This window comes from Zonotrichia leucophrys, chromosome 1A, assembly GCF_028769735.1.
Source record: "Zonotrichia leucophrys gambelii isolate GWCS_2022_RI chromosome 1A, RI_Zleu_2.0, whole genome shotgun sequence".
NCBI classification, from domain to species: Eukaryota; Metazoa; Chordata; class Aves; order Passeriformes; family Passerellidae; genus Zonotrichia; species Zonotrichia leucophrys.
The window spans coordinates 65,609,928-65,624,219 of NC_088170.1; the positions used below are offsets into that span (position 1 = coordinate 65,609,928).

At 48.2% G+C, this 14,292-nt stretch overlaps 1 protein-coding gene across 1 annotated transcript in view; it reads left to right on the top strand.

Moving 5' to 3' along the window:
* The window catches only part of BEND7 (BEN domain containing 7), a 47,127-nt gene extending 43,213 nt beyond the window's left edge, over positions 1-3,914 (top strand). The window contains exon 9 of the mRNA XM_064703012.1: positions 2,005-3,914. Coding sequence (XP_064559082.1) covers positions 2,005-2,066 — 62 coding nt within the window. The 3' untranslated portion in view covers positions 2,067-3,914. The remainder of the gene's footprint in view (positions 1-2,004) is intronic.
* The last annotated feature ends 10,378 nt before the right edge of the window (positions 3,915-14,292 follow it).

Sequence of the window (14,292 nt, forward strand, 5' to 3'; positions counted from 1 at the left end):
TCTCACCTCTCTCCATCATTGGTGGGAAGAGAGCTGCTTCCAGAGGGAAGGCCAGGGCAGCTGCACTTGTGTTTGGAGGTGTCTCTCTTTTGGTGCCAGCAGGACCAGGCTCTGAGTGCAGTTAATTGGTGCCAGTGCCCACAGCCAGGTTTGAACCAGCTCCCTCTGTGCCCACAAACTGCAAAATCCTGGGATTTGAGGAGAGCAGGGGATGCTTTGTTTTCAGAAACCTCTTTTGGAACTCAAAAGCCTGGTAAAAATAATGAAGCTGGTACAGCCTCATAAAGCTAAGACATTTTTCCCAATTATATTTTAGCACTCCTGAACAGAAATTATGCTCCTGTGTTAAAATCACCCTCTATACTAAGAGGGCCTTGTCTTTAAACGCTGTTGATTGAAGGGTGTTTAAAGTAATTGGAAGAACTGTGGCAGTTAAACTTGCTGGGAACTTTGGTTCATTGACAGATAAATCTCAAGAAAATACTAGAAGAATTGTCCCTAACAAATGTTATCAAAGCTCAGGTCTCAGAGAGTTCCAGCTTTTGCACCTAAGCAAAGCTGCAGGCTGTGTCCAGAGCTGAGCTGAGACAGATCAGACAGCTCTGGGGGTAATTATCGTGGGCTCAGTGGAAAGGCTGATTAGTTTCTTGGTGATACAGGATACCTGGAGGGTGTGAGATAGATCTTTATCAGGATGAGGATGTGGCACCTTTTAGAGTCTTTCTGTGTAAGATGGTATTGTGAAAAGGCTCATCTTATTTCAGTGTACAATTTACCCAAAGCATTGGGATTTTGTGGTTCAAAGAAAAACAAAAGGAAGGCATAACCCATAAATTCTGCATGTGAGAACAAATGTAACACAGCTGCAATGCCCTTTCCTTGAATCCTCATCTTGTAAATTGGATTGGGAAGATGTAGGCAGGTTTAGGGCCATGAGGCAGCACTCCTTACCCTGCTTTGGACCACAGCCATGCTGAGAGTTTGTGTCGTTTCTCCACTCTGGGGTTAATTTCAAGATGAGAAAGAATTTTGATATCCCTAACGGAAGCTGAAACACTAACATCCCAATCCTCAGGTCTAGGGGTGATAGAGCTTTGTGAAAAGATGAGAGCAATCTCTTGGTAAAGAAACGGATGATAAGAAAACAGCAACAATCCAATTCTATATAGGTTGTCTCCTTTTCTCTTGAAATACAATATCAAGAAAATGAAACTTGGGGGAAAAAAAAAGAAAAAAAAAAAAAAAGAAAAACCTTTTCCAAAACCTTAAATATAAATCCTTTATTGTAATATAAATCTTTATCCTTTCAATGTGTGATTGTATGAGTCTTCCCTTTTCATTGGGATGTATTTGCCTCTCAGGCTGATTGATGTGTGTCTTCTCTTTGCCCTGTGTTCTTAGTGCCCTCGTTGTAATTCTTCTGTCCATCTTTTCATTGTTCTGTTTAGAAAAAGCACATTCTTAAAGTGCTTTTTAAAAGATGGGATATAATCATACAGTGCACCTTTTATAAGTGTATGTGTATATATATTTTTTTTTTTTTTTTCTCTTATATGCATTTAGACTGCTGTGGAGTGGTGGGGGTTTTTACCAAATAAGATCCCAAAGTATGTACTCAAGGTTTAAAATTCATGGGGTGCTTTTTTCACTTCTTCAGAACCTAAACTTCAAAGGGGTGAGCATAGCAGTGCAGTTTGTGCAGAAGACTAATGGAGTGCTTTACATCTGAAGTGGGCTGCACTGTATGTTGTGTGAAAAACTTGGCTGGCAAATTTTGTATTCAAAAAAATCTATTTAATTTGCTTTTCTTTAGCTAGTTGAGCTCTACTCTAAATGGAATTCAGCCTGTGTGTGCACACCAGCAGTTCAGCCTCATCACTAATTAAAATTAAAACTCAAATACATTATTTCCATAATTCTAAAATACTATTTTTTTTTCAAATTACTGATATCTTAAATTCTTATATTTTTTAACTGATTCCTTCAAACTCTTTCTCCCTTCAGGTAACCTTTTTGACACCACAACAGACCATCTGATAGATGCAAACCCAGATTTTTCAGTTTGAATTTCACATCCTGCATCAGTGTTCTTAGCAGATAGAAACATCCTCTCCTTTGAGCAATGTTCCTGCAAGCTCAGCACGAGAACTTCAGTGTACTACAAGACATGGGCATCCATACAGTTTTTCTTACAAGTCTGTGTATTTTCCATGTAACCTCAAGTAATGAACCACCAGATCTCTTCATTGTTCTTCATCTTAATTAAGATGATTTCCCTCTGCATCCCATGCATTACTGAATTAGCGGGGTACCCACTCTGAGGTCATTCTCCTGCCTGTGTTTCTCCTCCATGATTGTATTTTTCCACATGTTTGTATGCTTCCCAGCAGTGTCTCATCTTAAACCACGAAGAAGTTGTGACTCTTCCTGTCCCCAGGGACCAGGGTGGCCTCTCTCTCCACCATGAACCCTGGGGGCTTAAAGAGCATCTGACCTGGTGAAGCTCTGCTTCTGCAGACCCACTTTTCCTTTCCTGGCTGCTGTGGTATCAATGACAGTCACACACAACTCTCATTAAAAAGTCCTTACTGGGTTTAGGAGGGAATAAAGGAGAATTTCTCCCAGCAGTGCCCAGGTTCCTAGTTATAGCAAGGAGAAGCTATTCCTCAAACAATTTCCCCTGTGTGGTTCTAGTGGGATGGCTCTTGAGCATGTTTGTAGTGCAGATTGCTGGAGGTGGTCATTTTCCCCTCACGGTTGCCCCCAGCTTGCTCAACACCTCAATTTCAAAATGGATTCTTTTTCTGTTTTCTAAGAAGAGGGTCTGCTCACTGTGATTTTTCAGCCCCTGTCCTTGGCAACAATACTCACCTATTTAAAAAAAAAACAAGTCACCTTTCAGCTGGCACTGTATTGATATCTCAGCAGTTAAGACAAGTGAATCGATCAAGAAATTGCACTACCCTCTTAGACACTGAAAGGGTCAGGTCAGGGCTAAGGTAAAACTGTGTGTGGCCCCTCCTGCAAACCTTCATTTCTGCACCTTTCATCAGCACTAAATTCACTTTAAAAATGTCACAGAGAAATCTGGAAGGTCTTACCTGTAACACCTATTGATCACCAGGCAGTTTGAGCACGTGTCCTGCAATTCGAGGGAGAGCTTGCTGGAGCCTTTGCCATTGTGTTTCCTTTCCCTGTGTGTATCTTATCTTAGGTACTTTTTTTATTTTTTGGAAACTATTTGGCCTTTGAGTGTCTCAACAGAAGTGCTATTACAGAGTGGGATGGTTTTCAAAATGTTCAACCTCTTTTTTTTAACAATCCTAATGCCTGTTTCTCAGGTGTCACAGAATGCCCACAAATAACACTGTAGCCAACGTGAACGGTTTGTTCTGTTGGCACCTGAGAAACCAGGCTCCCAGCTGTTCCCCACCCACCTTCCATGGACTTTTAGGAATGACCATGTTCTCTCTGAAACTGTGGAATAGATTGAATGTGCACTGCAAACCTTAAATTTTGAGTCTTTCCTTCCTCATGGCTTGGAGTTGCCTGCATTGGGCAGGGGGCACCGGTCCGTTGTGTTGTAACCCTTCAGCAATGAAATCAGCGTTTTGTAAATTTGGAAGATTGCATTTGTGTTTACTTACTGTGACTACTGTTCAGACTTTCTTCAGAAATCTTTTTATAGGGTTTATTAGAGAGAAGAAAAAAAATCATTCCATATTTAGGTAAAAATGTCTCAATCTTCTGTATATATGTTTTATTAATATGTAAATATTTAGATATTTTTAAATTACTATGTTCTTAATAAAGCAACAAGGGACTAGTTGTGAAATGGTGTATAACATTGTGTCGTGTTACCGAGCTCTGGGAAATCCTCTTTGTCAGTTCAGAAAAGAAAACCTACAATAAATAACTTTAATTGCAAGTGTGTTCCTGTGTTCTATGCTGGATTCCCATCTTTTAGAGGAATTACTTTGCCACCAGTGGACTACACATAGGAAAACCCTGAAAGTTCCCATCAGGATGCTGCTTTTCCAGCTGGCTCAGCCAGAAACCACACTGGCCTTGCCAATCACAACAACATCTATATCCAATCATGTAATAACTCTTGAGTATTACAAACTGATATGCTTGAAGTCTAATTTTAATTGAATTAGGTGCCTTTATAATCTGCACTTAAAAGGTTAAGCTCTGCTTCTATGGAAACAACACACAGGAAGGCCAAACCAATACTCACAGGTTGGAGTAGCTGCAGAGATATATGCTTGGTAATTCATTATCACACCCTCATCAAATGTTTAGCCTTAGAAAATACTTCCTGCAAAAACACGTTCCTGGTAATCTTCCATCAATTCCAAGGAGCCAGTGAAGTGAAGTGAAGCAGCAGCTCACCACACCTTTTTGGCTTTATACAGGAAGCACTGATGGTAAAAAGTCCCAAGGAGAGCTTCCTTCTCATTTCAGTGGCTGCCCGGGTCGGCTGGAGCCTGGTGCAGATCCTGTGTGCTGTGACAGCAGCCAGTGCAGGCTCTCCCCTCTGGGGGGTGCTGGAAGAGCATCTCGGTCACAGATCATACAATGCTTTAGGTTAGAGGGGACCTCGAAAGCTCCAAGCCCTGCCATGGGCAGGAGCATCTTGCACAAGATCAGGTTGGCCAAAGCCCTGTCCAAGCTGGTCTTGAACACTTCCAGGGATGGAGCATCCACAGCTTCTCTGGGGAACCTGTCACAGAGCCTCACTGTAAACCAGTCTCATTGTAATATTGTTTTTCTTAATAACTAATCTAAATCTAACCCTCTTTTAGTTTAAAACTGCTGCCCCCTGTCCTGTCCCTACAGGCTCCAGTAAAAAGTCCCTCTCTAATTTTCTTACAAGCCCCCTTTAAGTACTGAAATGCCACTCTAAGGTTTCCTTCTCTCTGGGCTGAGCCCCTCACCTCTGTTCTCCCTTCTCTGGGTATGCTCCAGCACCTCAATGTCTTTGTTGTAGTAGGGAACTCAAAAGTGTCCCCAGGATTCAAGGTGTGGCCTTACCAGTGCCAAGTTCAGGGGACAGTCACTGTCTCGTTCCTGCTGATACAGGCCAGGATGTTTAAGCGTGGTTTTGTTTAGCTTGTGTTTTAAAACACAGGGACCAGCTTAATACACTGTTCTTGCAACATTTAAGTGGAGCACCTTAAATTGAGTCTAAGGTACAATTCTGAGCAAGAAATGTTGCTGTGTGCTGTGATCTGCACGGCACTAATCTCATCTGTGCTGCAGAGCCACCAGCATGTGCTGCTGCCAGCTGCAGGCTCACCTGCTGGAACAGCTTTGGGATGGAGCAGGTGACTCTGGCAGCAGCCACACCTGAGCTCCAGCCACGCTCCTGCTTCCCTGCTGGCCCAGTCAGCCAGTGCATCCCTCTGCCCTGGCTACAGGACACTGGAGATTAATGCTTTGGGTGAAAAACATCCTTCTGAAGCTGAAGAGGAAAAAGGATATCCTCCTGGTAACATGAAAGGAAACTGAAGCCTGGGCTTTATAAAAAATGCATTAATTGTGACACAAGAAGAAAGTCATCTCAAGTGCCTGTGACATGTTGGTTTAGAAACGGCTGGCTGAGTCTTTCAAGGGAAACACACTGTGTCACATCAGAGGGGTTTGGGGATGGGGGGTCCTGATGCAGCCACCCCTCCTCTAGAGAAACCTTCTCCCCAAAGAGCCTCCCCTCTGCTGAGGCCTTGCTGGGGAGTGCATTTCTCCTCTGAAGAAAGGAGGAGGCACGGTCCTAGAAAAAACCCCATGGGGCCACGTCCTCTTAGAGAAACAGATGTTGCCAGCATTTTGCAAGACTTTTCAAAAATAACCCCCTTGTTCATGTTCTCCCCCAAACCTAAAGCAGCAAAATGCCTTGTAGGAGGTGCTGAGATATCTTTCCTCCCTCCACTGGCTCTCCCACTGCTTGAGCATCCCCACAGTGGGCTGGGGTAAGCACCTGCACTCCTTCCTGCCACGCTGTCATCACAGAGAGGCACGAGAGGAATTTGTACAAGTAGGTCAGGTATGATTTCTCATCCGCCGACTGCTAATAAAAGCCACTGATGTGAAACCTATAACATTATGAGTATAAATAATTTAGCTCCAGTGTGTAAACATCAATTCTGGGTTTTAAAAAACTCAAAACAATTCCATCAGCTTTTTCTATCCCCTCCATGCACATGTTGTTACACCCAGCTGATAACAAGGGCAGTAACTTCATGTTAAAGTGGTCACAACACCACCCTTGCCCCTGGAGCTACCAACAAGCATGAGGTGAAGAGCTTCATCCACCTCTGCCCAGCAAGGGACAGGTGAGGGTACCATGGTTCCTGCTGGAGCTTGGCCACAGGGCCAGCCTGGACTGGCAACCATCACCATGGACAGAGATGTCCCCTGGCTGTGTCCATCACCAGCACACCCAGGAGAAATGTCATTTTCAGGTGATGCCTGGAAAGGTTGGGGTGGATGGAAAAGGCCACCCCACACAGTTCTGCCATCCACTGACCCTTAGGTGGCCTGCAGGGTCTTTCCTGTCCCAGGGTGGTTCAGCAAATCCTATGGACTGCATGTGCATTCCAGCAAGGAAATCATCCAGGAGACCTTAAAAATCCTCATTGGCAGCAATGCTCCCACACCACAGGATCCCTGCTCTGCTTTTGCCCCATGCTCAGCACTGCCCTGGAGACATCAGGTGAAAGGGGTGTCAGCTAGAGAAGGGTGAGGGGGGCATTTGTGTGTCAGGACAGTGTGAGCCAGTGCCAGCTCCCCAAGGAGTCACTGGAAAGTTAGCAGGGATGGATCTGGACTGGAACCAGCATGTGGCTACTGCCATTACCACGGCTTAGAGAAAGCAAAGATTAATGTAATCATTTAATCCCGAGAGATTTCAGCATTCACCGACTGTATCTCATGTCTCCATTCATCATTGCACAGGGGATGTGTGTAAACTGCTCTGCTCTTAGCTGGACCTCTGCTCCCCCCTGATTTCCCTTCTCCTGAGTTCCTCACAGGCCCTCAGTGCCCAGCTCTCCCCACTGCCACATCCCTGCCTCCTGTGGTAAGCCCTGCCTCACTTTTTGGCTGGTGAGAATGGTGACATCATCCACCCTTTGTTTTCTTGACTCTTTCCTGGTGATGGCTCTGTCCTCAAAACTGACAGACCTCCACTGCCCTGGCCTGATGCTGGCAGCACCAGTGGGGCGTCCCCTTCCTGCATCTCCATCCACCCTTCATGTACTGCCCTCATGCTGCAAGGAGAGCCAAGACTGGGCTGGACACCCTGCAGGGAATGGGATTTGCCTCAGGGTTAAAAGGAACCTTTGCCTGCATAAAATTTGCCCAACCACCACGGTCTGGCTGGACAACAGAACAGCATCAGTGACAGCCCATGACTTGCTGTGGATTTGTCCTTTTGTCCCTCTGGCCCAGGGCACCACAGATGTGGTCTGACACCACATAGTCCCATCCTGCCTGGGGTTCCTGCTGCCTTCACTCCTTCCCCCAGGACTAAAGCACAGGCAGAGGCTCCTGAGCAGCCCAAGGCCACCCTGCACAGCCAGGTACTGCTGCCAGCCCCAAGGAATGGCAGTGGATGTCCTGCATCCCACAGAGATGGAGTGCTGCTCTGAGACCTCCACTTTCTAGAGCCTCTGGTCACCAGGGCATCATGTTCCCAGCTCCATCTCCAGGACAGCACAGAGTGCCAGACCCCAGTGCATTAACATAGATTTTACATTTAACATTCATTACAAATGGGCTCCCACATGGCTCCTCTGCTGCCTTTCACTGAGCATGGTGCATCAGCTCCCAACTCTCATTTAAAGTCCCTTTGGGGAGGGCAGTGGAGATTCCTGCCTCATGCAGGCCCCCAGCACCCATCCCAGTGGGATGGTGTTGTTGTCATTGTAGTGCAAGAATTCTATTATCATTACATTGCAAGGGTTCCATATTGCCAGAGTTTTGTACCTCCTTGATGTTTCTTGTAGGCAGCTCCTCTAGGCACTGACTCTTCCCTGTCCTCACAGCAGCCAACTGACTCCAGATCCCACCAATCCACTCTTTTATAACATTTTTCTTTTTGGCTACAGGTGTGGCCTGTTAACATCAGGCCTACTCCTAATCCTTAATAACTAACCCAGCTGCAACTCTTTAGGGGGCAAGAGTACTTTCTATACTACCTTTATTTACTTATGTTCTATCCCCCTACATGGTGTCCCTGGGATTGCCCTGACCCAGATGCCAGACCTTGCACTCAGCCCTGTTGAACCTCATGAGGTTCACACACACCCACTCCTCAAGCCTGTGCAAGTCCCTCTGAAGTCATCCCTTCCCTCCAGCACATAGCAGGACTGCTCAGCCTGGTGTCACCTGCAAACCTGCTGAGGGTGCTCTAGAAAGCACTGCCTGTGTTGCTGATGACAATATTAAATAGTTTTGGTACAAAACCTTAAGGAACACCTCTCCTTACTGGTTTCCATGTGGACATGAAATGTTTGACAACTCTTTGGCCATGACCATCCAGCCAGTTCCTTATCCACCTAACAGCCCCTCCATCAAACTCATACCTCTCCATCTCGAGGCCAAAGTGATGGGAATGACCATATCAGAAGCCTTGCAGGAGCCCTGAACCCCATTGCTGTGGTTGTAGGTCATACAGGATCTAACACCATTTGAGGATTAATCAGGTGGCAGCCTGTCTCACCCTGTCATGGAATCAGGCACTTCCATTCACTGCAACCTTTGTGCTGGATCTAGGGATGCTGTGGGGCTGAGACCTCTTCTCCTGACCTGGCAAATCAGGTGCTGCAGATTCACACAGGATGCTGGCACAGCAACACCCCTGAGAGGCTCTGACCCAGCAAAACCCCACCTTGGCACGCAGAGCCAGGGCTCTGAGGCTCTGTGTTGGGGTATGCAAACCCTCTCTGCTCCATGCTGCAAGTTTTGGTCCTTGAAACCGTGAGGCAGAAAGAACACTGCTGGGCCGACCTTGAGCAGCTCTGCCATGTTCTCCATCCTGCTCCGAGGGGGGAGGTGAACCCCCCACCCCACACAGGACCCCCTCAGCTTTGGTGGGCACAGAGCCCTCAGTGAGTGCCAAGGTTAATGCACAGCAGTGCTGCCCTCCCGGGGAGGGTTCACTGCGAGCCCCAGAGCTCTTCCTCCAGAAACAAATTGCTCTTCAACTATTGCCACCTTGTGGCGTCTGTGACCCGCTGCTTGTTCCTTTTATCTGCTAATGGTGTTGGCGAGAAGCAGCAGTGTACACAGGCAATTTTAAAATGAAATGTAAATGAATCAGAAATGCCTACGGAGGAGCCATTAGCATAAATCCAATCAAAGGGCTTTGTTTAACTTGTTAAAAATGACTAAATATTTAGTGAGTGTGGGTGGGTGAGGTGATTCTTGCTCACACTTGGGAAGTTTTAGAAGCAAAACTAATGCTGATATCCTAAATGGCTGAACTTATAAGCAATTTTCTACCCTGAACTGTGCCTCCTCAGTCTATAACTCACTGGAATATTGTCCCCTGTTCAAGATCACCTCTAAAATATTATCACAGAATGTGCTGAGTTGGAAGGGACCCACAAGGATCATCAGTCCAGCTTCTTGCCCTGCACAGGACACCCTGAGAGTCACACCCTGTGCCTCAGAGCATTGTCCAAACACTTCTTGAACTCTGCAAGACTCAGTGCTGTGACCACTGCCCTGGGGAGTCTGTTCAAACACCCTCTGTGTACAGAACCTTTTTCTATTATCCACCCTAAACCTCCCCTTACACAACTTCAGGCCATTCCCTCCAGTGCTGTCACTGTCACCACAGAGAAGAGTTCAATGCCTGCCCCTCCTCTTCCCCTCATGAGGATGTTGAGGAGCACAATGAGGCCTCCCCTCAGTCTCCCCTTTCTCCAGGCTGACCAAACCAAGTGACCTCAGCCCCTACACACACAGCTTCCCCCTCCAGACCCTTCACCATCATTGTGGCCTTCCTATGCACACTCTTTAAGAGTTTAACATCTTTCTCATATTGTGGTGCCCAAAACTGCCCACAGTATTTGCTTCTAGGAGTGGTTGACTCACTCAATGAGATATCTGGCCTCATCTCCTGGGAGTGGGGATTCCCTTGGAGCAAACCTTGCCCATCCCTGTCATGCCAATGGTCCCATCCAGGTGGGATGCTGAGGGTCCAGTGCAAGATGGCACCACCAGCAGTGCAGGACCATCATGACCACCTGTGTTGTGCACCACAAAAATCACCCTGGGGATGGTAGACTCAATAGAAAGGAAATATTTTCTACAATGAAATTGATTAAACACTGCAAGAGGTTGCCCAGAGAAGTGGTACATGCCCCATCCCTGGAAACATTCATGGTCAGGTTTGTTGGGGTTTAAGTTTTCAACTTCAGCCTGGTTTAGTTGAAGATGTCCCTGTTCATGGCAGGGGGTTTGGAACCAGGTGATTTCTAAAGGCACCTTCCAACCCAAACCATTCTGTGATTCTATAAACAAGAGACATTGCAGTGCCTATAGATTTTATCCAAACTGGCAGGAATGGGAAGGGTTCGCTCCTTTGGCCCCAGTGTTACCTGCTGAGTGTCAGGAGGTGCTCGTGAAGCTGATGTTTGGTGGCAGTTTCAGTGGCACCAGCAGCCAGCGCCAGCTCCCTGTTCCTCTGCTGCAATCCACCCATCCTGCTTCCATTCCTCACAATCCCACATTCACAGCAGCTTGTGCAGAGATCAAACCAACCCTAAGTAAAGTGGGGAAACTCCATTTTTTGAAGCACACATCTACTCCCTGGCCCATCGGTTACACTCTGGCTGTATGGGTAGTGCTAAGGATCTTGGTCATAGAGATGTAGCTCTGCAGCTTGGATTAAATCAAAAACCGAGTTAAAAACAGCGCTCAGCCTTGGCTCTGCTGTGACTCCTTGGGCTCCACAGGGATCACTCAAGCTGGCAGCAGACGGGGCTTGGGGCAATGCTTTGCATTTGGGAAGAGCAGCTATTTCCTGCTGCTCTGCTCTCTGGAATGGAGCCGCACCGGGCGGGTGTTAATTGCCTTTTGGAAATCAAAGCAGCGGGCACGGGGGCTCTCTGCTGGGCTTTGCTTCCCCCAGGCACTGCCCATCAGCAGCTTTGCCTCCCTGTCTGCACAGGGAAAGGCCTCACCTGGAGGGATGCTCTCCCCAGGGAGCATTTGCCCCATTCCACACTGCTCCAGCCTCAGGTCCTGCAAAGGCAGAGGCTGCTGTGCAGAGTTCACTTCATGCCAATGCTGGGCACAAATCCTGGGAAAACACACTCAAATCTGTCAGCAGGGAGGGGAGGAGGAGCAGTGGGATGCAGGGAATGGGAAAGAAATGGAGAAATGGGAAGATTTAATGTGTGATTGTTTCCCTCCCCGTGGGATTTTGTGGGTTTTACTTTTAAATGCTGGGGAAAAGCCCTTTAGGAGAATGTGGAGCACTTCCCACTACTGCCAGGTGCATCTGCTGAGTGCAGGGCTGCATTTGGGGGTACAGAGATATGGGGAGCCCTCACACCCTCCTCCATCCACCCCCTCATCCCAGCCAGTCCCACCAGAGGGGTCTGACCTCCTGGCAGCTCCAAGGATCCAGTACTCCATTCAAACAGCCTTTGCATGTCTTGGTGCATGTAAATCAGGGGCTTTCCAGGAGTTTCCTGCAGGAGCCACAGCCTGTGGGCTCAGCAATCCTCATTCCCCTGCTAGCCTGGACTGGGAGCAGGAGAGATGTTCCTGTGAGACTGTTATGGCAACACACTCACATCCAACCCCTCAAGGAGATCAAACCACCTAGCCCCTGCTCAGGGGCTTGGGTTTGGTTTGTTTCTGCTTTTCCATGGGGAAAACACACCATGGCACAGTTGGTTATCCCTGAGGAGATGAGAGGTGGCATTGGGCACACCTGGACTCTTATAGGGCACCTCACCTGCAGCTCTGAGAGTGCTCTGCTGATGTTACACCTGTTTCCCATATAAACTACTTTTCCTCATTTGCTCAAGTTTTAAGAGCCTGGTTGGCACAATTCTGGGTGGGATTCAGCTCTGTTTCAACAGCTCAGGTGTGTTTAGGGGATCCTAATTACATACTCATCTAATGGATACTGCTGGGGCAGGAGAAGAAGGGACAGGGACAGACGTGGAGGGCTGGCTGCATGTCACCCTAGGGAGGGAAAAGGGAAGCTGGGAGCAGCAGCATCCTTCACTCCCACACCTCTGGTTTCCAGGTTTGCTGAGGTCATTTTGCTCCTTGCAACAGCCACTTGTTTCCCAGGGAGCTGTTTGTTTCCCTGCTTGCACATCAACCAGCCTTAGTTCAGCATCAAGAAGTGCCTGGCATCTCAAAAAGCTGTGGATGCCCCATCCCTAGAAGTGTTCAAGGCCAGGTTGGCCTTTACCAGCCCAATATATCTAAAGCTGTCCCTGTCCATGGCAGGAGTTTGGACTAGATGAACTTTAAAGATCCCTTCCAACTCAAACCAGACAGGGATTCTAAAACTCTATGGCTTAAACAGCACATTTGCCCTCTGCTGTGCTTTGGCAGCAGGACATTTCCCCTCTGGATTCACCTAAATTCCCACCCATCAGTACCAACCCCCCAGCTACTACACAGGGCTGGCAGCAGAGGAAAGCAGGAAAATCCTGGATGGAGAATAAGACTCCTTGCCAGAGAAATTATCTGAAGCAGGTGGTTCCAGCTCGGAGAAACTCAATTTATATTCCCAAATGACATGCTGGGAGCTGCTCATAGCTCCATCAGCAAGCACAGCACAGGCAGGCAGATGTTTTGGCACGTGCCAGCAGCTGGAATAGGATTGCTGGCTCAGCTTGGCTGCATCCTTCACTCCAGACAGTAATTTGGGAAGTCAGTGTTGGAGGCTCATCCCAAGGGAGCCTGTATCTGGTGGCTGCAGCTCTGGCTGGCAGAACCACACAGCTCCTTCTGAAACAAAGAGAGGGAGCAGAGAGCAGAGCTGGGCAGGAGGAGACACTGCTGGATTATTTACAGTTCCAGCCTTGGGAAAACCCTGGCACAGAAAAGCACTGAGTGTGCTTGGGAGCAAAGCAATGGTGGTGGTGATGGGGTTGTGCCCCTGCCATCCCCACTGCAGGAGCAGCTTTGCCAAAGGAAGTGGGGAATGTTTGGGGACACTCAGGCTCAAGTCTGCTGGGATGTGGCTTAGGGACACGAAGCCCTGCAAAGGGAGAGGGACACAAGGAGCATTCTGTGGGCACTGCAAGGCACAAGGCTTGTCCCCATGCAGGTGTTGTCAGCACAGGTGAAACTCCAGGTCTGGAGGGGGAAGGAGGAGGCTCCCACATGGGCTGGGCAGTGACACTGAGGGCAGTGTGGCAGAGGCTGTTGCCTCACCAGGCCCTGTGTGATTGTTTTATTTTCTGTGTGCTGCCCAGGAACAAAGAGCAGCTGTGCTGTGCCTGCTGCCCCAGACTGGCAGAACAAAGGGGCTCCATGAAATGCTTCCCCCACATGTGACAGGCAGGGTGGGAATACCAAATCCAATGCAGTTTTGCAGAGATGTGTGTAAATCCAAGAGGGGTTCAACAGAAGCAGCCACTAACACTGCAAGAGGCCGTGGGAGAGCACACAGGCACATCTCAGACACAAAATGCCACCTTCCCAAACTGCCCACAAGGCTTCCCAGAGCCAGGCATGCTTCCACCTGAGGTACAACTCAGCCTGCCCACCCTGGGGAGAGCCCTCACCACCCCAGCCCAGGGCTGGTGGCTGCTTGTTCAAGCCATGTAGGTGCCCGGGCAAAAAACCAAACAGAAACTGAGCAGTGAACTTTCCCTTGCAGCTTTTGGGGAGGCCAAGTGCAGGAGCAAAGTATGAAATGGTGTAAAAGGGATGAGGAAGAGACAGATGTTGTGAGGTTGCCTCTTCATAGGTTAGAGGGTTAGAGCAGCTTTATAGCACAGTGGTGTTTAACTGCTGGTGCAAAAGCAGCCAGGAGCCCCTCTCTGGGCACACAGCATGGGAACCAGCACCAAGACCCCAGCAGCAGTGTGTACACACCACCCTCCCCATCCCACATCAGCAACTAATGGAAAATGGGCTCCAGGTGAGTCTAGTCAGACCCCATAGGTCAGTGATAGGCAACATCACCCTGTTTGACTGCTACAGGGTGGAGCTGGCAAGGGACTGGTGCTGGAGCATCATCCAGGAGCAGAACCACAGGAGAAGAACCCCAGGATCTCCCATGGGTGCAGAAGCCCAGGAGCA